Raw genomic sequence first — 23,970 nt, forward strand, 5'->3', positions numbered from 1 at the left:
TTTTAAATAGGGTGTTCAGGGTAGGTCTCATTGAGAAGGTGATACTTGACGGAAGATTTGAAAGCAAGGTGAGGAAGGGAGCTCGGATATGTGGAAGAGCCAGTCCAAAGGCCTCGTGGCACGAGTGTGCCCAGCTTTTTCAAGGATGGCAAGGAGGTGGATTTAGCTGGAGCCGAGTGAGCAATGTGAGAACAGAAGGAAGTGAGGTTAGGAGTAGATCGTGTAGAGCTTTTAGCTTTACTGAAGTGAGGAATCATGGGCAAGTGCTAAGCAGAATAGGGACATGATCTCAGACTTCAAAGCAATGACCTGGCAGTTACGTTTAGGTTGGACTGTGCAGGCGCCTGGTGGCAGTAGGGAGGCCAGTGTAATCAATCACATGGATGAGTCAGTAGTGACGCAGGCTAGAGTGGGTACAACTGGAGGTGGTGAGAAGTGGTGGCATTAGGATCTATTTCGAAGATGAGGCCAACATGAGTTTCTGACAGCCTGGATGTGGAGTGTGAATGGTGAGGCAGGGGTGACTCTGGGATTTTGGCCCGAGCATCTGAAAGAATAGTCGCTGAATGAGATGGCTAAGACTGGTGGAGCACGTTTTTGTGTTGGTGCTTTGGGCCAGCAGCGCCATTCAGACATGTTAAGTTTAGGGTGTCTATTAGTGATGCAAGTGGAGGGCAGCAGGATTTTGAAGCTGTTGGAGAAGTGAGTTGGGGGACACCTCCAAACCCTCAGGAAGTGAGACCCTGCGGAGGTACTTCCAGAACTGACCATGTGACGCTCCTCTCCGCCTGCCTCAAGGCCCTAACATCCCAGGCGCGCCGCTCATGGCATCCTCCGCCCCTTCAGTCGACAAAGCCCTTCTTTTCCCTCTTTGGGGAATGGTAAGCAAAATGAACAGAAAAGACGAGCCACAGCACGGTATCCACTCCCTAACACGCACTACGGAAACGCGGCGTGGAAACGCAGGCCGGCCCCCGCCTCCAGGACCGCGCCGCCGGAGCCCGGCCGGGTGGGCGGGGCCTGTGGGCGGGCGGGGCCTGTGGGCGGGCGGGGCCCCGGCGCCCGCGCACTCCACGGAGGGGGGCGTGGCTGGGCCGGTGCGCGCGCCTGCAGCTTGCGCACCGGCCGGCCTCCCACCCTCCAACCCTTCGGCGGGTGATCAGCTGGTCTGCGCTCTCCTTACGTGGGTCGGGGCACGTCATTGCCGAATGGCAGCCTCCAGAAAGGCACCGCGAGTAAGGTGAGGGGACTGCCGGGGAGCCGGCGTCTGGGCAGCGCGCGGCTCCCCGGGCCTGGGCGCGCGTGTGGCCCTCCAGAGGGGAGGGGCGAGCGGGTGAGGAGCTGCGGGCGGCCCATCACAGCCTGGCAAGGGCCGGGGCTTGCCGGAGTCCCCCGAGCGAGAGCTGGGGGAGGGAGCCATGCAGCCGGGCAAGTTCCGGTTTGTTTCCCCCGGGGCCGCGGGCACCCCCAGGCATCGCGAGCCCGGTCCCCGGATGAGTGTATCCGCAGAAGCTGCTGAGTTCGGCCCGAGGGGGAGGTGGCCGTCGCGGAGGAAGGCCCCACTGTTGCAGGAAGTTGACTTGTCCTGGCTCCTCCCGGGGTCCAGGGAGATAGGCGAGTTCCTGCCCTCGCCCCTGTATCCTGGTAATTTAATCATCAAATTACAACCCTGACAATACTGACACCTGCATTTCGCCGTACTCATCTGTCATCATCACAAAGATAGGCAACCGCGGCCCCACCCTACCCAAGGGGTTTCAGAAGGCTGTGTAAGGGAATACTTTGGCATAATCGCCAGGAAAATCCCACCAGTAACCTGTCCTGTTTTTCTCCCGGGATACAGGGAGGTGAGAAGGATAATCCCCCAGTCCGACATTAAATACGTTTTAGCCTATTCTCCCCCCACAGCCAGGGTATACTTACCAGACCAGCTAACGAAGTGGGAGACTGAGAGATACCTTCAGAGTTCACAGAGGCCACAAGCCAAACTTCCTGGAGAGCCACATGGGTCCAGCCATCCTCCCACCAGTTGAAACTTAAATGAACACACTTGGCAGCATGACCAGGCTCACTTGCTGAACACAGACCATGGCTTGTACTTGTGTTTGTGAGTGGACAGATCCCAAGCCATCCTTTACCTGGACTTGGACTTGCTACAGCATGTTAGACATGAGAACCATGCCTGCCCTGTGGAAGGGTATGGTGAGGTGTAGCAAACCTGCATGTGGAGGGAGCTGCCTGCATGTTAAATGCTGGAAATGGGGTCACGCCAGTGAATAAATGATGAGTTAGGCCCTAGGTGGAGAAGTAGACTTTGAGGACCAAGGTGGTCTTTGCTGGGTTCAAAGAATTACAAGATTTTAGGAGCCGAAGGCTCAACATCAGCATCAGCTGATACAGGCTCCTTACCTCACACAGGAGGCCACTGAGAGGCTGAGAGAAGAGAGGCCTCCAGGCAGCTCCCCTAATGGCAGAATTTGAGTGCCATTCAGCGTGAAGATGACTCAATTTAGGTGATGGAAACTGAAATGAAATTGACTTAAGTAAAAAGGGGTTGAGCTGGCTTCTAGTGCAGCTGAGTCCAGGAGGCCAACACTGGCATCAGACTTTCCTCTCTTTTGCACCTCTTGGCTCTGATTTCTTCAGTATTGGCTTCACTGATAGGCAAGATTTAACGTTATGGCAGGTTATGACAGTTCTAGGCTGACAGCCTCAGCAGAAATAGAGTCCTCTTACTTAATGGTTGGAGCAGAAATCTCAGATCTGATTCTTACGGGGCTGATTTGATCCTTATGATCATCCCTGAACCAGTCATTGTGGCCGGAAGGATGGATTGACCAGGCCTGTGTCCCAGAAATTGGTGGGTGAGTGGGTGAGACTCATCCCAACTCTGTGGACTGAAAACGGAGAAGAGACATTCTCAAAAGGAAAACCAAGGTGCTCAGATCAAAAGAAGGAGGGATGGATTCTGGATAGGCAAAGACAATATTGCCCACTTCCCCACCCTAGAACTTGTTCTATTCTACCCTTGTCTCACCTTACGAGGTCCTTGTTTTATCCCATCCTGAGTCATAGGCATGGATGATTCTCATCACGGGCTCAGAGAAAGGGGAGGATAACAAGAACCCTGCTGGGATTTCTTTAAAAACAAAAAAGAGAGAAAGAGAAAAATGTGCCCTAACCATCTTATGCAAAGACTGAACGAGAAGTTCTCTGTATGCTTCTTCCTCCCTAGCCACCTCATGGCACATAATGATGTGGAGAAGGTGTAGGCTGAAGAGCACTGAGCCGGAAGTTAGGAGTCTTGGGGTCTAGTTCTAGACTAGCTCTGTCGCCAAATAACTAGGAGGCTTTGAGCAAGTTTGATCTTCATTTTGGATATTATGAACAATATTGTTATGAACATTTGTTTACAAGTTTTTATATGGACTTATGTTACCAATTTTCCATACCTAAGAATGGACTTGCTGTGTCATAGGGTAACTAACTCTACATTTAACTTTCTGAGGAACTCTGGGCTGTTTTCCAAAGCCACTGTACCATTTTATATTCCTACCAATGTTGGATGGTTCTAATTTTTCCACAGCCTTGCCCATACTTGCTATTGTCTGTTTTTAAAATTATAATCCTCCTAGTGTATGTGAAATGGTACCTAATTGTAGTTTTGATTTGCATCTCCCAAGTGGATAATGATGTTGAAAATCTTTTCATGTGCTTGTTGGCCATTTGTATATCTTCTTAGGAGAAATGTCAATTTAGAATCTTTGCCCATTTAAAAATTGGGTATTTGTCTTTTTATTGTTGAATTGTAATAGCTCTTTATGTACTTTGGATACTAGACTCTTACCAGATTTATGAGATGAAAATATTTTTTCTCATTTTAAGGGTTGTCTTTTTACTTTCTTGATGTATCCTTTGAAGCACAAAAGTCTTTTGTTTAACTGTATCCAGTATATCTTTTTTCTTTTGTTGCTTTTGATGTCCTATTTAAGAAATCATTGCCTCGCTCAAAGTCAGGCAGATTTATGCCTGTTTTCTTCTAAGAAAACATTTATGTTTGTGATCCATTTTGAGTTAATTTTTGTGTATGGTGTGAGGGTAGAGGTTCAGTTTGATTTTTTTTTTACATGTGTGTATCTATTTTTCCTAGCATTATTATTATTATTTTTTTAAAGATTTTATTGGGGAAGGGGAACAGGACTTTATTGGGGAACAGTGTGTACTTCCAGGACTTTTTTCCAAGTCAAGTTGTTGTCCTTTCAATCTTAGCTGTGGAGGGTGCCGTTCAGCCAATTTGTTGTCCTTTCAGTCTTAGTTGTGGAGGGCGCAGCTCAGCTCCAGGTCCAGTAGCCATTGCTAGTTGCAGGGGGCACAGCCCACCATCCCTTGCGGGAGTCGAAACCGGCAACCTTGTGGTTGAGAGGACGCCGTCCAACCAACTGAGCCATCCGGGAGCTCAGCGGCAGCTCAGCTCAAGGTGCCCTGTTCACTCTTAGTTGCAGGGTGCGGAGCCTGCCATCCCTTGTGGGACTTGAGGAATTGAACTGGCAGCCTTGTGGTTGAGAGCCCACTGGTCCATGTGGGAATCGAACCGGCAGCCTTTGGAGTTAGGAGCACGGAGCTCTAACCGCCTGAGCCACCAGGCTGGCCCCCTAGCATTATTTGTTGAAGAGACTGTTTTTCTCCATTGAATGATTCTGGCACCGTTGTCAAAAATTAATTGACAGTAAATGTGAGGGTTTATTTCTGAACTCTCAATTCTGTTTCATTGGTCTATAAGTTTATCCTTATGCCAATACCACACTTTTAAAAAAAATTTTTATTGGGGAATAGTGGGGAAGCTGTGTGTTTGTCCAGGGCGCATCAGCTCCAAGTCGTTGTCCTTTAGTCTTTTTGTGGAGGGCGCAGCTCAGCTCCAAGTCCAGTCAGTCGCCTTGTTGAGAGCTCGCGCTTTAACTGACTGAGCCATCCGGCCGCCCGATACCGCACTGTCCTGATTACTGTAGTTTTATTAGTTTTGAAATCAGGAAGGGTGACTCCTCCAACTTTGTTCTTTTTCAAGATTGTTTTGGCTATTCTGGATTCCTTGCATTTCCATATGAATTTTAGCATCTGCTTGTCAATTACTGTACAGAAGCTAGCTGGAATTCATAGGTATTGCATTGACTAGATTATTTTGGGGAGTATTGCCATTTTAACAATATTAAGTCATACAATCCATGAACACGGAATGTCTTTCCATTTATTTAGGTCTTCTTTAATTTCTTTCAACAACGTTTTGTAGTTTTTGGAGTATAAGTTTTAGACCTCTTTTGTTAAATTTTTTCCTAGGTGTGTGTTGTTTTGATTGTATTGTAAATGAACTTTGGTTAATTTCATTTTTTGATTATTCATTACAAGTATATAGAAATAGAATTGATTTTTGTGTATTTGTTTTGTATCTTGCATTCTTGATGAGTTTATCAGCTCTAATTTTTTTTTTTGGTGGATTCTGTAGGATTTTTTTATATTCTAGATATAGAATGCCATTTGCAAATAGAGATCGTTTTAGTTCTTCCATTCTATTATGGTCGCTTTTATTTCAATTTCTTGCCTAATTGCCCCGGATAGAACCTCTAGTACAGTGTTGACTAGAAGTGGCTATAGTGGACATCTCTGTCTTATTCCTGATCTTAGAGGAAGAGCATTCAGCGTTTTTACATTAAGGATGATGTTAGCCGTGGGTTTTGTAATATTGTTGATCAGGTTGAGGAGTTTCTCTTTGAGTTTATTGACTAGTTTTATCTTAAAGCGGTGTTGGATTTTGTCAAATTCTTTTTCTGTCTCTATTGAGGTTATCATATAGTTTTTGTTCTTTTTTTTTCTTTTTTTCTTTTTTCCCCTTTTTTCCGTTTCCCCCACTCCCAACTCCCGTTCAAGCTGTTGTTTCTCAGACTAGTTATGTAGGACAAAGCTCCCTGGCCCATGCTGGTGCTATTATGAGCCTATTATCTTGCATTCTTGCTGAGGCAGTTGGTCGCACACAGTAGCCCACCGTCTCACACAGTAGCCCATGGCAGCGCACTCCAGCCCAGCTCCAGGGAGAGCCATTGTTCACAATCTTAGCTGTAGAGGGCGCCGCCCACTGGCCCATGTGGGAATCAAACTGGCAACGTCGTGTGAGGAGCACGGTGCTCCAACCACCTGGGCCACCACGTGGGCCCAGTTTTTGTTCTTTATTCTCTTGATATTGTGTCTTATATTACTTTTTGGATGTTGAACCAATCTTGTGTTCCTGGAATAAATTCCACTTGGTGATGGAGTATGATCCTTTTTATATGTTACTGTATTCAGTTTGCTAGCATTTTGTTGAGGTTATTTGCATTTATAACAAATATTGAGGTGTTTCACTTTTTAATGAAAGAATATATGGTTCCCCTAATAAAGAACATCTCATTCTGTCCAGTGAAATTAAAATAGCAGGCATCTGAGAGCAGGCTGGAGTGACTGGTGAAAATGTCTGGTCTTTTGGTTCTGCCTGTGGGGTGGACTGAGCTGAAGTGGACCCCCCCTTCCTCTACTAGTACATAAAAATGTGGTAAAATTATAACAAAATTCCTTTTAAGCTCATAGCTGAGTAAAATCTGAAACGCTTTCTATAGCCTGTCACAGGTTCCTTGTCCCTCTGAACTTGTCTCCTAACCACTTACTTCCCAATCTCCCAACACACACAACCATAGCACACTGGCCTCCTTGCTTGCCCTCTGGTGTATCAGTCATACTCCTGCCTTAGGGCCTTTGCACTTGCTGTTCTTCTTTTCTGGAATATTCTTCTGCTAGATAGCCACATGTCTTAATCCCTCACTTTTTTTTAAAGTTTCTGCTACAATGTTGTCATCTGTTAGCAAAGAGGCCTTGCCTGACAACCCCACATCAAATAACCTTTCCCCTGCCCTGCTTTCTTATTTTGTTTCGTAGCACACATACCCACTACCTGACGTACTGTATTCTTGTTTTGTATCTGTTGCCTTTCCTCTTTCATCCTCTCCTCCCAGCTCTCTCCCTCCCTACCGTCATATAAACCTCTTCAGATGTCTGTTCTGTTCGTTGTTGTGTCTAGAATAGGCCTGGATTATAGAAGATTCTCAATAAATATTTGTTGACTGATGGACTTAAAAGAAAAAGAAATCCTCAGGTGCCAGAAATTTAGTGGAACTGAAGGCTTGAATTTAGGGGAACTTAGCTGGTAGGCTGCGTCTTGGGGAGGTTATCAGATGCTACAGGGCTTCATACTACCAAGGATCGAGGGTATCAGACCAAGGATCGAGGGTATCCACATGTGGGGGCAGGAGACTTGTGTGCAAATCCTTAGCTAAGAAGTTAAAAATGAAACTTAATCTCAGAAGCAAACGACAGTGACAGTAGTGCTTGTACAACCCAGGGCGTGTCTCAATCTCACAGATAAAATAGTCTCCACTGAAGATAAGTCTTACTAAACGGTTACAAAGCACACAAGAAATGACCTACCAAGAGGGAACCAGCAGACTCAGCAAACTGGAGGATTGCTATCCCCAAACCTTCTCCTGGACAGTCTGAAATGAGTTATAAAACAAGGGCCACAGATTATTAAAGCTAAGAGGGAATAGAAACCATAGCGAAAGAATAGGACACCACGAAGGAAGAACAAGCAAATTTAAAAAAAGTCTCAGAACTTTTACCTGTGACACATATAGTCATGGCAAATAAATCTTTTTATACTAGTTAAACAAGAGATTAGACTTTGCTAAAGAGAATTCATGAACTAGAGGCTAGGCCTGAGAAGGTTTACCTGCCATGGTGATGTTTTATCTGTAGGTTTTAGCTGAGACTTTTATTTATTTCGTCACTGATACTGGGTAAGAGGTTTTCTGACACACAAAGGAAATTGCTAAGTTGATATCCTCTCTGACTAAGCCTTTCCACGTTTACTCTGGTCAAAGTCTGAAATACCTGTTCTTTCTCGTCTTAGGTCGAGTCATCGGGATTTTCAGCTGAAAAATTTAAGAATAATTGAACCTAACGAGGTGACATACTCAGGAGACCCAGGTTTGGAAACAGGTAATAATTTTGCTTATTATTAGATGGAACATCTCAAAAGGATTTTAGGTCCCCCTAAAATTTTTCTCTCAAGTTGGGAAAAAAGAGAAAGCAAGGGATTAATAATTGGTCATGGCTGGAGGTGGGAGAATGTATATCCATTTTGTTCTTTGGCTTCCTGTATAGTTAGTTACTGTTTTTATATATTTACTAGTTTTTTTAGGTAGTCAGTTAGAGAATTGTAGTTTTTGTATTTCCCATTCTTGGGGTGGTGGGGGTGACGGTGGTGCTGGTGATGGTAATAGTTATTATTGAAAAAAGTCCTAGTCTTTCTGATCTCTAATATAATCCTTTATTGACTGCCTTCAATTTTCATCATGCAATTGTGAAATGAGAAAAGTTTGTAATATATGATTGTGTTTTATGAATTGAATGTGCATTCAGAAAAATCTTTTTGGGAAAAATTTCTGGAACCATACTTTCTCCCCAAAACTAGTAGTTAATTGTATTTTTGGGTTGCCAGAAACCTGAATTCTGAAAAGTGGTGTATTTCTGTAATTCTGTCCCATGTAAGCCAGTGCTTTTCTGTGGACTAGTCAGGAGAACCATGACTTCCTTTTAGAGGACTTAAAAAGTTGATCACTTGCAGCACATGAGATACCATGACTGATCTCTCTTTGGAAGATCAGCGCTATAAGTGCATACAATTTTAGGTCCTTTAAAAAAATATAGATGTATGCAATAAATTTTGGGCCATATCAGGAAGGAGAGGAAGAAGGAATGGGAAAAAGAGGAAGTAAGGATAGGGAAAAAGTGATAGAATCATCAAATTTAGAGTTTGAAGAGAACTTCTCTTTTCATTATATCTGAAGAAATAGAGGTTCAAGGAGCTTCAGTTGCCTGAGGTTGCAGATCCCCTCTGGAAACCAGAACCCACTTGTTTTCATGCTGTTTTCCTTAGAAAGCTTTAAGAGAGCCTCTGTTATACTCCCTAGATAATGTGGTGTAATAGAGCATGGACTTAGGGAATTAGAGATCCTCATCCTGATGATCCAGTTCCTTTACCTGTAAAATGAGAATAGTGAAATCTTCTTTGGAGGATTATTGTGAGAATTAACCACCAATGTATATATAAAGCCCTTGGTCCTCACTCAGCGGTGGGACAGAGAAACAAGCCACCACCTCTAATGTTATTGAAGCTGGATGAGCAGCTAGGCATCTGTGCATGTGTTAAGATGCTGAAATTGGAATACATCAGTCCCTTCTATTCTTCTAACAAGGCGTGTAGGAATCCCAGCTGGTTCTTTAGATCTAGATTCAAATCATATTTCCTGAGTTTCTACAGTGTACTAGTGCATGGTGCTTTCACACATGTTTTCATGTTAAATTCTTCTAGCCACCCAGCGAGGTAAATAGGGTGTGCTTTTCATGTATTTCCAAGCAGTGAAAAGTCTTGTTTGTGATAAAGGCTGAAGGTTTCTAAAAGCAAACCCACATATGCAAGAGACTTTTAAATGAGTCATTCATTTTAAAGCATGATTTAAAAATACCTGGCAGTGTATGGGCTAATGTTACATCATGGCCTAGGTTTGTTGCTCTTGGCTTTCCACTTCCCTGCACACCCTGATTAGCTCTTGGCTGCTCCTGACATTTCTGAGAAGTAATGGGATGTGGAATGAACAGATGCTATTATACGGCATCTTCTAAGATCCTAGCTTTCTTTCACTGAAGGTTAATTACTGTTCTATTGAGTCTGAAATGATCGTAGACACAAAGGTGTGATATTCATCAGCCATCTTTGGGTGAGCATACGTGTGTGTTAGGTGCTGGGCTAGATACGTGTCTTCGGAGATGAAGGTGACATGTCCCTGTCTTAAGGAGAAGCGATATATACACCTGTTGCACCATTTGTCATATTGCTTTTATAGTTAGTTACTTGTGCATCTAACTTGCAAGCACATAACATTTACTACGTGCTAGGCACTGTTTTTAAGTGCTTTATATATAGTAACCCATTTAATCCTCCTGAAAATGACCCTACGAGCGTCGCCAGCCATGCCTTTCATTTCCTCCACCTCGAGTGCCTTTTCGCCTTCTGCCACCTTAATGGCTCGGTCTTATAATCGCCCCAGGTTTTCCCCTCCTCAGCAGTCGCTGCTCACCCACTCAGTTACTTTCAAGGCCTGTTGTCCTCGTGGCCACAGCTGTCTCGACCACCTTGCTCCTGTGTCCAGCTCACGGCCCAGCACGTTGCCACAGCCACTGCATGTTGCTGTCTTCTCCAGCTCCGCCGTGGCTGCTGCTGTCCTTACCACATCCTAATTGTGGGGTGTGGTGTTGGGAGTTCTTTCACTGTATCTGATTTAGGTGACAAAGAGTTGGCTGTGTCTGACCAAGGACAGCATGCAAATGGGAAGGACATGAAGGATGGGGAGGAAGGAGCAGGAGAAGTGTGAAGAGTGGTGATGGGGGCAGGTGGCATTGTGGGCAGAAGTGTGACAATGCCACTGTCGTAGAGTAAAGCTGATGATATGGCGACACTGAGGGGGCCCGTCAGGAGGAGGAATGTGATGATGAGGCCGGAGATGGGGAGGAAGCTCAGAATGTGCTGGTGAGCAGGCGAGCCGTGGTCCCAGGAAGCAGAGGATGTCTTTGACCGGCTCCCTGTTGGGTTGCCTTTGACAGCGTGCAGTTTGTACTTGAGGACTTCTGGGCCTGCCATTGGTCCTGTTGACTTTATTGGTGAGGTTAGTGACTGATGGTGTTTGATACACACTGCAGTCAGCGCTCTAAACACTGAGTCTGTGCTATCAAAGTCCTTAATCAGAATGTGCCCAAAGAGAAGCCAGATTCTATAAGGAAATTAATGGTTGTCAAAGAAGGTATGTTGGCTTCTATCATATATTTGCTTTTTAAAATTCCAGACGCCTAAGCTGTACTCCAGACTAATTAAATCACAAGTTTTCCTGGTAGTTCTAATGTGCAGTCAGGGTTGAAATACTGCTCCAAAGGAAGTCAACATTTTTGCTTAACTCTAAGATTGTTAAGTTGCTCGGAAATATGGTTTGGAAAGACGTTCAGTCTATTCTGAAGCTCCTCAAAGATGTCATAATAAAGTTTTCAGATGCTGGCAAGCTTATGAGATCACGATAGGCTGCATTTTGAACTCAGTGGAGGTGTTGACATATCAACTTAGGTCAGACCAGATACTTCACCCTCTTTCTCAGACAGGTGAGAAATGATAGGCTCAGTACATCGGATAGAAGGAAAAGATGCCCTTCAGAAAAGTATTCAGAAGCAGCTGTAATGCAAGGAACATGGATAGGTTTGGATTGTGAATAGGACCATTTCCAGTGACTCTCAGTACTTATGTCCTTTGGAGACTCCTGAGGCGGAGCTTCAAGCCCTGCGACTGATGCTGCCCTTCCTGCAGATTATGAGTGGAGCACTTTTTCAGTGAGTCCCGAGATCAGTATGGTACGTTACAGGGACATCTGTTGGAGGAAACCGTAACGACTGACCTGTGGAAGCACAAGGTGCTGGTGATCATGATGGAGAAGCAGCAGATGAAAATGTTCAGGAAAAAGCACCGAAAAGGATCCCCACTGAGCAGGGTACAAGCCTCAGTGAGCCAGGGTGTCACTCCTTGAAGATAGCCTGTAGTTTACTGGCCTCACTGTAGCTCTCCATTACTTAGCATTGTGCATTAGAACATTTTTGGTTGAGTAAAACATTTTTTGTTTGTTTAAAAAATGGGTTGGCAAAATCCAAACCACTGACAACGCCAAATGATGACGAAGATGTGGAGCAACAGGAGTTTTCATTGGTTGATGGTGGGAATGCAAGATGGTACAGCCGGGTTGGAAGACAGTTTGACAGTTTCTTACAAAACGAAATATACTTTTCCCATATGATATATACGTAGCATATTATACATGCTCCTTGCTATTTTCCCAAAAGAGTTGAAAACTTACGTCCACACAAAAACCTGCAGGTGGGTGTGTGTGGCAGCTTTATTCATAATGGCCAAAATTTGGAAGTAACCAAGATATCCTTCAGTAGGTGAATGGATAGGTAATCTGTGGTACATCCAGACAATGGACTATTATTCAGTTCTGAAAAGAAATGAGCTATCGAGCCATAAAAAGACATGGAAGAACCTTAAATGCATATTGTTAAGTGAAAAAAGCCAATCTGAAAAGGCCGTATACTACACGATTCCAACGGTACAACTTTCTGGAAAAGGGAAAACTATGGAGACAGTAAAAGGATTTGTTACCAGGGGCTGGGGCAGGGAGGGATGAACTGACTGAGCAAAGAGTTTCTGGCAGCTTTAGTTTTTGTCTGGTGGTGGGGTGGTCAGTTTGGAGCTGCATCTGGGAGTGGGGAAGAGTGGGGGTGCTTCTCTAGGGCTCCCATTGAGTTGCCAGTGAGTTGTCATTGAGTTGCATGGGGCAGGCTGGTTTTGGAACAAACTCTCCTGTTGTTGCAGACGGCAGAATGCCTCCAAAGGTAACTTCAGAGCTGCTTCGGCAGCTGAGACAAGCCATGAAGAACTTGGAGTATGTGACAGAACCGATCCAGGCCTACATCATCCCGTCAGGAGACGCCCACCAGGTACTGAGCGCAGCTGGCCCAGTGATGGAACTTACCAGCCTCTCCTCTCATTTCATTTTTTCCTCCAGACCTAATTAATGTGTTTATTGGATTCTAGTTGTCGACCCACACCTAAGCATGTCCTCCATGGCTTGGCACAGGGACCTGTGTTCACTGGGGTCCCACTAACTGCCTGTTGATTTGATTCTGGTTTCCTTGTTTCCAGTGAATACAGCTAGCTTTCAGTAAATTGTGGAAGAATTAGTGGACAAACGAAGTGGCCGAAGTCTGGGCCTTCCTGTTGCTGGCACACTTTACCCTATCTCCTCTGTCACACCTTATCTCCAGTGGAATTGTCTGTCCTTCCTCCCTTCTCCCCATCCAGACTGTCCCATCCTCTGGCGTGGCCAGAAGAACAGCCAGAAAGTCATCTTGATCTCCACTCTAGCAGGTTTTAGGGATGGTTTCTGAATATCACCCTTCCTCCCCCACAACCACCACCTTTAATGGAAGCGACTCAGTAAGTACTCAATCAGTGCCCTTTATCTCTGAGAACACTAGCGATTTAAATATGGGAGAGTTGGGTTTGGAGAGCGGGAGACCTCATGGTGCTGAAAGGCAGGAGGATGAAAGGATTCTAGGATCTAGTCTTAGGTCATTGAGTCAGCAAGTGTTTGCATGCTTTTCTGGGGTTCCGGTACGGTAGGGTTACAAAGATGAATTTAAGGCTGAATTCCTGTGCTCAGTGTGTTTAGATTTAGTAGAGAGATGAGACAATGTACAAAGTGCTGTTCCACCATAGAGTCATGTATGCATGTGTTCGGTCTGCTGATTCAGATGTTAATCTCTTCCACATCAATGTCACCGATACACCAGAAATAATGTTTTACCAGCTAGGTTTCTCACCCCTTAGCCCAGTCAAGTTGACACATAGAAGTAACCATCCCAGTCCACTAGCTCCCACTTGCCTGAAATTGGGTCTTTCCTCAGAGGGGTTTCACAGGCTATCATGGAGCCCCAGCAAAAGACGCCTGACACTTCTGCTTTCTTCATGAACCTTAATCTCCAGGGAGGTCTCACATTGTGGAAGATTTGACTGTGGGTCCTACTTGAATTAAAAGTTGAAGGTTTCTGGAGAGGGGTGTGTTAGAAGCTTTGTAGTGTTGGTATTTCAGTTTTACCTTTCCTGGAGTTAGGACATAATCTCTATGCTTACTAGTCGGGGATGTTCTTGTAGTCAAGCCAAGTTTATCTCAATATTCTGGGTCCTGGGTGCTGTTCCCGAGCCAAGTTTTTTTACCATCATAAAGCTGCTTTGGGTACAATATCCTTACTGATTTTTCAAAATGCTCTTTGACAGTAAATGGGGGACTAATACACATCCAAAGCAATTCCTCGTTCAACTTTGGGAATGGCAGTGCTGCTGGCCAAACCACAGGTAATATTCCAGGCTTTCCCTCAGTGCTTTGTCTCCTAATGATCGTGGAATGTTGGAGTTCGATAGCTCCTGCCTAGATCAGGAAACTGAGGCTCTAAGCCTAGAAAAATGTGTTTTCCAGCTGTATCCTGAAAACACAAAAAGTTAACCCTGCTCTTTATTAGCTGTCACTCTATCTCAGCATTCAGTTTTGTTTGTGCCTCACAAACTTTCATTCTTGTACTCTTGCTGCCCCTTCTCCCCTGCCCCCCCCCCGCCATTTTTCTTTTAAATCTTTACCTGTCATTTTTCTTGCTGAGCTTAGCCATGTGGCCTGTGTGGTGGGAGTTGTGTTGTGTTTGTTTGGTGCATGCTTCCTGACTGCCTGTTCTGTGCTAAGTATTGGGGCAAATGCAGAGGGCAGGCGGTGAGCGTACAAGTAAGTGTATGGCTCTGGAGACGGGGTTCACGTACCAGGTTTGCCACGTCACCAGCTTCTTGACTTCAGGCACGTTACTGCAGATTCCTAAGTGTCAGTGAAGCTCTCTGGGTCTCAGTTTCCCCATCTGTAAAAAGGGGATAGTGACACATCCACCTCATCGGACTGTTGTCAGGATTAAATGACTTAATAGATGTAAATGCTTAAAGCATGTCTGTCACCTGGTAAGGTGATATAAGTATTTATTATAAGTATATTTATCATAAGTATACTTATATATAAGTATAAGTCTCATTATATTAGCTGCTGCTGCTGCTGTTATTATTATTATTATTATTATTATTATTATTATTATTAAGCTGGATGAGAGAAAAGGCCCCCTTAAAGAGATTAAAGGGTAGATAAGCCACGGACAAAAATGCTAAACCAAAAGGTTAGGAAAGGACTTGATTAGTACTGTTGAGTAGAAATAGAGGTGTGACAATTAACTTTGCAAACTTGTTGCAATGATGTTGCTAACCCTTTTTGATATCAGTGGGATTATTTGTTGCGAATTTGTGACAACTGGACAAACAGTTAACCAAGTTTACCATTTGGAAGTGCTGAAAAGGCTGTGTGAAAAAGTTAGACGGACCTGAACTTTCTGCCAACAATTCATGGCTCTTGCATCACGACAATGCACCAGCTCACACGACACTGTCTGTGAGGGAGTTTTTAGCCAGTAAACAAATAACTGTATTGGAACACTCCCCCTACTCACCTGATCTGGCCCCCAATGACTTCTTTCTTTACCCAAAGATAAAAGAAATATTGAAAGAAAGATATTTTGATGACATTGAGGACATCAAGGGTAATATGACGACAGCTCTGATGGCCATTCCAGAAAAAGGGTTCCAAATTGCTTTGAAGGGTGGACTAGGTGCTGGCGTCGGTGCATAGCTTCTCAAGGGGAGTACTTCAAAGGTGACCATAGTGATACTCATCAATGAGGTATGTAGCACTTTTTCTAGGATGAGTTTGTGAACTTAATAGTCAGACCACGTATGTAGCCATATTAAAAAAAAAAGAAACAGTGAAATTAATTTTTAATTTAATTTAATTTAATTATTAGTTTCAGGTGTATAAAACAACATAATTAGACATTTACTCCTCTCCCAAAGTGATAACTCCGCCAAGTCTACTGCCCCTGACATCGTACAGAGCTATTACGATACCATTGACTGTATTCCTTATGCTGTACTACATCCTGTGACTACACACACACACACACACACACACACATTTTTAATTATAGTTGTAGTTGATATTCATTATTATTTTATATTAGTTTCCGATATACAGCACAGTGAAATTAATTTTAATAAATATTTTATTTACCCCATGATGTCAAAAATACCATTTCACACATCAATATAAAAAATTATTAATGAGACAGTTTACATTCCTTTTTATTATACTAAGTCTTTAAATTCAGTGTGTATTTTACATTTACAGAACATCTCAATCTGAATGTAAAATGTTCATTGGAAATATATTATCTGTTTTTTAGATTTCATAAAATTTACAGTTGAAAAAGTAGACTTACATACCCAGTTGTTCTAAACATAGTTAAAAGTTTTTTAATGGCTGAATCTTGAACATTAGTTTTTAAATTTATATTTACATTAATTAAAAGGAAATAAAATTAGACATTCGGTTTCTCAGTCACATTACTGACATTTCATGTGCTCCGTGGCCACCTGTGTCTGGTGTCCACTGTAATGGACAGCACAGATTTAGATCAAGTGTGGACTGAATTCAGAGGTGAGACAGAATCCGTTGAGCTGGCAGCATCAAGGAAGGCTTCATGGAGGAAGTGTATTTAAATTGGAAGGTAGAATTTAGATGTTTGGAGATAGAGAAGTATGAGCAAATCCATGGAAATAGGAGACCATGAATAATGATAACCTTGAAAAAGAAAGAAAAATAGGGGCCTGGCCAAGGTCGTTCCTGAGCCACCCATTTCATGGCCGCCAGAGCCAGGACTTGAGGTTCTGTTGGACAGTAGTAACCCACTGCGGGTCTTTGAACACCACAGTGACATGCTCAATCGGAGGGAGCAGTGTTTAGTATGGACTGGAGAAGGGAGGCACTGGGAACTGAGAACCCTCTTAGGCCATTGCAGGGTCTCCGATTGGGGTACAGGGGTGCTGGCTTTAGGAACGGAGAAGAGGGGAAAGGTTCAGAGGAGAAGCCATAGAATAGATTGAGTGTGGGCCTTGCAGGCAGATGGCAGAGGACATTGGGAAGTCTGGAACTCGAAAGTGTTTGTGGTGCCATCTACAGAAGACAATGAGAGGTCCTGAGTTCCTTGCAGAGAGGTGGGGCATAGTTGGGTGACTGTTAAGTGGGACTCTGGGTCCTTGCCAGGACTTTGAGGACCAGGAGGAAGGATTGGCTCTGTGTGTGACGTGCCACAGCAGCGTCCTCAGTAATAGAGAGGCCGCTGTTCTCTGTGGCTCTGGTTCCTAATTGTTTCAATTCAGGCTAGAGTCAGGATTGATGGAATTTCTCCTATGGGTGGGGAAGAGAGAGTGTTGGAGAATGATGGGGAATCTTGAATTCTGTCCTTTGTGTATTTTCCAAAACACAAATACAGACACCCACACACTGTTCTGTGTTAGAGAGAAAACGCACCCCAAATGCATAATTACGCAAGGACTTGGCACTTCAGGGATCTGCAGCTCTAAGGATTTTTTTTTTTTTTTTTTGGAACTCTGAACAAGGGTTGTGCTATTAATGAGTTTGGACCCAGGGGCACTTTTACAGTGAGCAATTGTCCATTCTCCCTGGTAATCGGGATGCTTTCAAGTACCATGTAAGTCAGACATTGGGTTTGGTGGGCATCACTGGCCCCAAACCAGGAGAACCATCGGTTGGGGCCGGAGCTGTGCCTTTTAGAAATCTGACTTCTTCCTCCTCATCTGTAAGGTCCCAGATTTCCCTTTTGGGATCGCCTTAGTCAAAGGGTCGTGTTCTGTCAGGGGTGACTCTGCCAACTTGAGTGTTTGGCTGTGTTCATGGTTCCTCCTTCTGGAAGACATGAATCAGATTTTCCTAAACTCTTTGGATGCTACTCCCATTCCTCCTGGAGTCGGCTTCCTGTTTTGTTTTGTATTTCTTAAACAGACTCTCTTGGGGTGGGGGTCGTGGTTTTTATCCCAGAGTGATTTTATCCACTCTGTTAATTAGAGTAATGCTAGCTGTGGTAACATTGCGAAGTTTCAGTGGCCCGGTACTGTGGAGCCGTGTTTCTTGTTCATATAGCAGTCCAGAATGGGTGTTCCTGGTTGTGGGTGGCTTTCTTCTATTAGGAAGAAAAGTGATTCAGGGATCCAGGCTCTTTCCATCCTATGACGCCACCATTCCGGCTGGCAGAAGGAGAAGTGTGGAGAGGGCACACCCTGACCAAGACATCACTTCCCACCCACATTTCATTGGTAAGAGCTAGTCATGTGACCCCCCACTTAGCTGCGAGGGAGTTTGGGAAATTAAGCCCAGGATGGGATGCCACTGTCCCGCGACCGTACACTAAGGAAAGGGCACGAATCTCTGGACAACTGTTCGTTTTTCCCGCATACCTTGACTTGGTTTCATTTAAGAGAGAAGAAAATGCCAAAGACTGGAAGTTACTTTAGTATTTGGGAACAGGCAGCCCTTGTACCATTCATAATCTAGCCTCTGGGATTTCCTGGGGACACACAGCCATTTACTTACTTGGTTTCATTTTTGTTGAGAACCTAGTATGTCTGAGGTACTGTGCCGTGCTCATGGCCTACGAGGGTGAAGCGTCAGCCCGGGGAAAGATGTCAGTCCGCACTGGGCCCTAGTAACTTCAGTTATGCTTATCTCACCACTCAGCTATCAGCCTTGCTTGCCTGGTTCCATCTGCATGTGGCCATGTTGACTGCTCCTCTTAAAAACGCAGTTCCGGTCATGTCACCACTCCCCTTGAACTTTGGTCTCTCTCTAGAACTTGCAAGATGAAGTTCATTCCTCTCAGTATGATGTGTGAGGACCTTGACCACTGTCTTCAGCCTACCCTTCCAGGAATCTGCTGCGTTCCTTTGAACTTTCAGCCCCAGCAGTCAGGCTAATTGGCTCTCCCCCCTTACCCACCACAGACCTTCCTTCTGGGCCTTCTCTCGTCTTTCCCCCTCCCTGGATGGCTTTCTGCTTCTCTTCACTTATCCACGGTGGCCCAGGTCACACCTCTGAGCTCGGCCGATGTATTAAAGGCAGATCTGAGCATCCTTGAAACTGTAGCAAGAGCCGTGTTGCATAGTCAGTATACTTTATGTGGCTGTTTATTAGTGCTACTATCTCATGGACATCTGTCTAACGTTGCTGGCTGGGTTGTCTACTCCGAGAAGATACTTTTTTGTTTCCTATGGGGCACAGCATATTGCCTGTGCATAGTTGTAAGCACCGCAGTTTGTCAGAAGCTTAGCATATGCTAATTCTTTATGTCGCACCTCAACCCTCCAAGGTAGGCATTTTTCTCATCCCTGTTTTACAGGTGAAGAAGTGAAGCCCAAGGTTTCCCCAGCGACTAAGTGAGGGAGCCAGGCTTGCACACAGACGTGAGTCCTGGGTGTAGGCAACAAAGGTGGAGGTAAATGCGGGGCAGGCCATGTGTTTCTCGTAACCTCAGCGTTTAGAATCCAGGTGTGCAGACCTGACGCGCACACTCTCTGTACAGAGTAAGAGGTTGTTTGGCATTGTGGCAAGGAATGGGCTTTTGAGAGTCAGTCCTGAGCGCAGATCTCAGCTCTGCCACTCAGAGCAGTGGTTCCTTGAAGAAATAAGTAATCTACTTCTCTGAACTTTGGTTTTCATCTGTTAAATGGGGAGGACGATACCTTCCAGAGCTGCTGCTGGGATTAGAATTAGAGGAAATGAATATAGTTATTGGCAACTAGTAGGTATTTAGTGAATCTTAGCCGATATTATTTCTTATCACTCAAGGCAGGGCATGAATAAATGCTAGTGTGGATGGCCCTGTAAAAATCCAGAGATGTGGGACATTTCTGAAACCTGGATGGGTCAGAAAACTTTGTGGAAGATGGTGCATTTGGGCTGGATTTTGAGAGATGGCTGAGGCTTTTGTTTTTCTTCCTATAGTTTACAGATGTGCTTCATTTGGCTGTGTATTTACATTGTTTGAATTAGATGCCAACATTTAAAAGTTGGTTGATGTCTCCTGAACTCATATATGTTTTTCTTCTCCTGAAATACTGAAGGCTGGCGGTATGTGGCCTGCATTCCAGCACCACAGGAATCAGAGCTGAGTAGGAGCTGCTCTCTAGATAAGACACCCCCTCGTCCTGCTGTGCTCCTTAGGTTTACCTGCCCAGTATCCTAAGGCATTTGAGTTTGAAACCTCAGCTTTAACCCTTTCTGGTGTTTTTCCTGTTGGATACAGTATTAGTTTCCTAGTGCTGCTGTAACAAATTACCACAAACTTGGTGGTTTAAAACAACACAAATTTACATCTTATGGTTCCGGAGATCTGGAGTCTAAAGTGGGTCAGCGTTTTGAAATGCTCACTCGGAGTGTGGATTGTCAGGGCAGTGGTCCAGGTAGGGACGATGGAGGCTTGGACTGAGTATTGATATGAGAGTTGTAGAGAAATAGATGGTTTTGGAGAAAAAGCCAACAGCTGTGTTTCTGTGCCTTTTTCCTTGCCGGCTACGACCTTGGTTTTTTTAGATCTTTTGCTGCTCTCTAGGGAGAATGTTCCTGGGCTTTGCCAGCTTCACGGCTGGGGGAAGAGTAAGAGGCCCAGGCCCAGTGCTTGTCTGGCCTCTGCTGAGCCTGTTGGTGTGGAGGTGACAGCTTTGGTAAGCGATGTCTTTCTGGCATGTTGGCCACTTAGGTCATGTCTAGACGTTCCTACCCCAGGCCTCATCCTGATCCCAAACATGCCCACCTGCTGCCGGTCTCACCTCCCTTTGGAGACACTTTCCTCCTGCGTTTGCTGATGAGCAACGCTAGGTAGACGCCTGTGGCTGCCCTGCCCCTCCTCTCAGGCTTGCCCAGATGGGGGTGGGGCGTTCCTCGAGGCCTGTGTCCCCGAGGGGACGAGTGCAGCCGGGCTGAGAGCAGCAGCACCTTCTCTGCCCACCCTCTGCCTGTCCCCTTGCTCCTGTGTCACAGGTGGAAGAACCCCAAGCCAGGGGAGCCTCCTGCTCTGTGGAGAGTGCCCTCTCTGTGTCTTCCCCATCGTGCACTGTGACTTTTAGCACAAGAGCTATTTTTGTTAACTTACTTCTCCCAGCCTCTTAGATGCTTTTTCACCACGATCCAGGAAGAAGAAATCAATAATCTCTCTTCCACTGCATATATGCAGCACTCAGGTTCCTGGTGAATTGTTTTAAACATTAACTCACGTTCCTCACAACAGTCCTAGGAGAAGGGTAGAACCCCTCCCTCCACCCATTGTTGCCTTTTTTTAGTCTTGCACTAGTGGTTACTGGGTTAATAAACGAGTATTCTATAGTTCATAATGTTGGCAGCCATTTCTGTCTATGTCCTTAGTGCTAGCTATTAAATATTCCTTCACGTTTTGGGGATAACACATGTGCCTGCTGTTGTTGGCATTTGGCAATCTGAAATGACCATTTTAGAAATTGGGAACTGAGGCCAAGAGAGGTGACGAGACTTGTTGCAGAGAACGTCGCTGGTTCCCTGGAGGGCAGGGATGGCTCAGAGCTCTTCCTTCTGCCATTGTGATTCTCTGTGCTGGCCCTTCTAGCATCTCCATGGGGAGTGGTCTTGCAGCTGCTTTAAGGATGTGATTGTGGCTGCCGTGGTGAAAGGAGCAGCTCTCACCCACGCAGCAGAAGTGGGACACGTATGCCTTTAGCAGACCAGATCCTGGGCCTGCTCTTGACCTGGTAGTGGGCAAGTTACTTACGGAGTCTGTCTTTGAGCCTCCGTTTTCTCATTTGCTACTGGTCTTATCCTGGAGAGTTGTTATGAGGATGAGATAATGTGTCATATGGGGGCAGCATGGCATATATATCAGGCTTCCTGGAGCTGACGACCAGGTTCAATTCCCGCCTCTGCTATTTACTAGCTGTGTGACTTTGGACAAGTTACTTAACTCTCTGTGCCTCACTGGCTATTACCAGAAGTTATATATTGTAGCCTCATACCCTCTGCAGGAATGAGAACCTCTTACGTTCTTCAGTCCCTAACTCCCTTCCATTAAGAGGCAAGGATATTCTCATCTGGGAAGGACTGAATTTGAATGTGACATCTTATTTTGCTAGTCTTCTGGGTTGGATGAAGCATTTCTTCTCTTTCCCTAACAGGAAGGGACAGGGTTTGTGTGGGAGCGATTGGTGATACTACTTTGGAGGGGGACACAAACAGGAAGTTTGGAAACAAGCTAAAACTTAACGAGATTTAAGTTAGTGAATTATTGGCCCTTAAAACAGAAATTCATCCTTACTTTTCAGAAAAATAACAGATGCCTAAATGTCAGTGGTAAGGGAGGGGGGAGTCCACTGGTTTGCTTTTTGAGTAGGATCTCAGTGAGGACAAAAGCAGTTTTGATCTGTGTTTCTCTTGACTTGCTTTGTTCTCCAGATGAGCAAATAGAGGCGAAAGGGAACAGTTCTTCCAGCCTTTAATTAATTAGGGTCTTCTGCAGTGTGCGCTCCATTTTTTCTTTTTTAATGTTCAGTTTGCCTTTTCAGCTAGATTGTCCTTCCCTTGAAGGCAAGTACCAAGGATTCACCAGCCTTTGTGGTCCCTGCTGGGCCTAGCACAGAGCGGAGCAGAGGGCCCCAGCCGTGGCTGACAGAGTCCAATTCGTTGTCCCTTTTGTTTTCCAGAGTGAGTACATTGCTCCGTGTGACTGTCGGCGGGCCTTCGTCTCTGGATTTGATGGCTCTGCGGGTGAGTCACTAAAGTCTCTCTGTTCTTTCTGTACTTTTGTTCGCCTCCCAAAAATAACTGGAATGAGTTTTAGCCTGTGATATAGGACCAAAAAGAAAATGCAAACCAGACATTCCCCATTGAGCCCCTGCAGAAAGGTGTGAGTTCCCAGCATCCTTCAGCTCCCTAAGGTCACCTTTTAGTAATTCTTTTCTCTATGCCTTTGCTTTCAAAGCTTTAATTTAAAAAATGTTTTGAGCTTTCTATGGAATATAACATAAATACGGAAAATCATATCAATTAAACAGAATATACTTGTGCAACTAGCACTCCAAGTAAGTAACGGGACACTAATAACTCCCAGCGCGCCCACCTTAGCTTACTGGTCCTGCTTAATTCTCCAAGTGCTTGGTTTTCAGTTTCTGTGTTTTCACTCTCTGCTTAAATGACAGAGGTTAAATGTTGAGCTACGAGTACATTGGTGCCCTGTCCTAACTTTTCCAAAGAAGCTGTTGTGCCCTTGAGTTTTGGGTGGGTTATTCCGTTCAGACTCACATCCCTTCAGCTAGCTAGAGTTGGTGAGAGGTCCTCTCTCCATGGAGTTAGCCCACTGCTTCCTTTGATGTAAGTATTTGTGTTGGTTGGCATGTAGGATTGGTTTTGGCACAGACCTCTGCGGAAAGCCCTGAGTTCTGCCAGGCTTGTGGGAACCAAGGGCAGGTAGAGGTGGGAAGCATAACTCCCATGAGTCATTTTGAGCACTCCCAGGGTGCAGGTGATCTTTCTCTGGAAAGGTGGCCCCTTCCATTGAGGGTCCGGTGGCGATCACTGCGCAGGCGCCGTTTCTACCTGTCTTGTGGAATATGAGGCCACTTTGGCCCTAGGTCCACAGTCCTCTCTTCTACTGTCCTGGACGTGTGCAGCACAGGCTGGGTCCTTCCTGTGCCGACACCAGTACGCAGACCGCCAGGGATGCCTCAGGCCCGTTTCCTCAGAGCCTGGCCCACAGCTGCTTCTCAGAGGCCTTGTCTTCGCTTGCCTGGAGGTGCTCCTGGACTCAGAGGCCCCACCAGAGTGGTGGTGGGTGGCTGGGCCTCACAGGAACTGGTGCTTCTCACTGTGCTTGCCCATCTGCTGTCATTTTGTGCAGCTTCTGGGTCATTGTCAGAAACCTTTCTCATGTCTTTGCTCCCTCGCCCCAGGCACAGCCATCGTCACAGAAGAGCATGCAGCCATGTGGACCGATGGGCGTTACTTTCTTCAGGCTGCCAAGCAGATGGACAGCAACTGGACGCTCATGAAGATGGGTGTGTAGAGGCATGGTCACTCCCAGCCTTGGTTGGTCAGTTCTGGGAAGGGACCCTAGAGCTCCTCAGGGCTTCTGATGTTAACCCTATTTAGAATCTAAAGTGTCTCCATCTGCTCAGGCTGCCATAACAAAATATCATAGACTGAGTAGCTTAAATAACAGAAAATTATTTTCTGGCTTCTGGAGGCTGGAAGTCTGAGGTCGGAGCCGTCCTGACCAGGTTCTGTG

At 45.3% G+C, this 23,970-nt stretch overlaps 1 protein-coding gene across 1 annotated transcript in view; it reads left to right on the forward strand.

The window, feature by feature from the left end:
• Positions 1–1,090: 1,090 nt before the first annotated feature.
• XPNPEP1 (X-prolyl aminopeptidase 1) overlaps positions 1,091–23,970 on the forward strand; it is a 48,646-nt gene continuing 25,766 nt past the window's right edge. Inside the window, exons 1-5 of the mRNA XM_033130916.1 lie at positions 1,091–1,240; positions 7,988–8,076; positions 12,548–12,672; positions 22,391–22,454; positions 23,636–23,740. Of these exons, the coding sequence (XP_032986807.1) occupies positions 1,209–1,240; positions 7,988–8,076; positions 12,548–12,672; positions 22,391–22,454; positions 23,636–23,740 (415 nt within the window). The 5' untranslated portion in view covers positions 1,091–1,208. The remainder of the gene's footprint in view (positions 1,241–7,987; positions 8,077–12,547; positions 12,673–22,390; positions 22,455–23,635; positions 23,741–23,970) is intronic.

This window comes from Rhinolophus ferrumequinum, chromosome 16, assembly GCF_004115265.2.
Source record: "Rhinolophus ferrumequinum isolate MPI-CBG mRhiFer1 chromosome 16, mRhiFer1_v1.p, whole genome shotgun sequence".
Classification (NCBI taxonomy): domain Eukaryota; kingdom Metazoa; phylum Chordata; class Mammalia; order Chiroptera; family Rhinolophidae; genus Rhinolophus; species Rhinolophus ferrumequinum.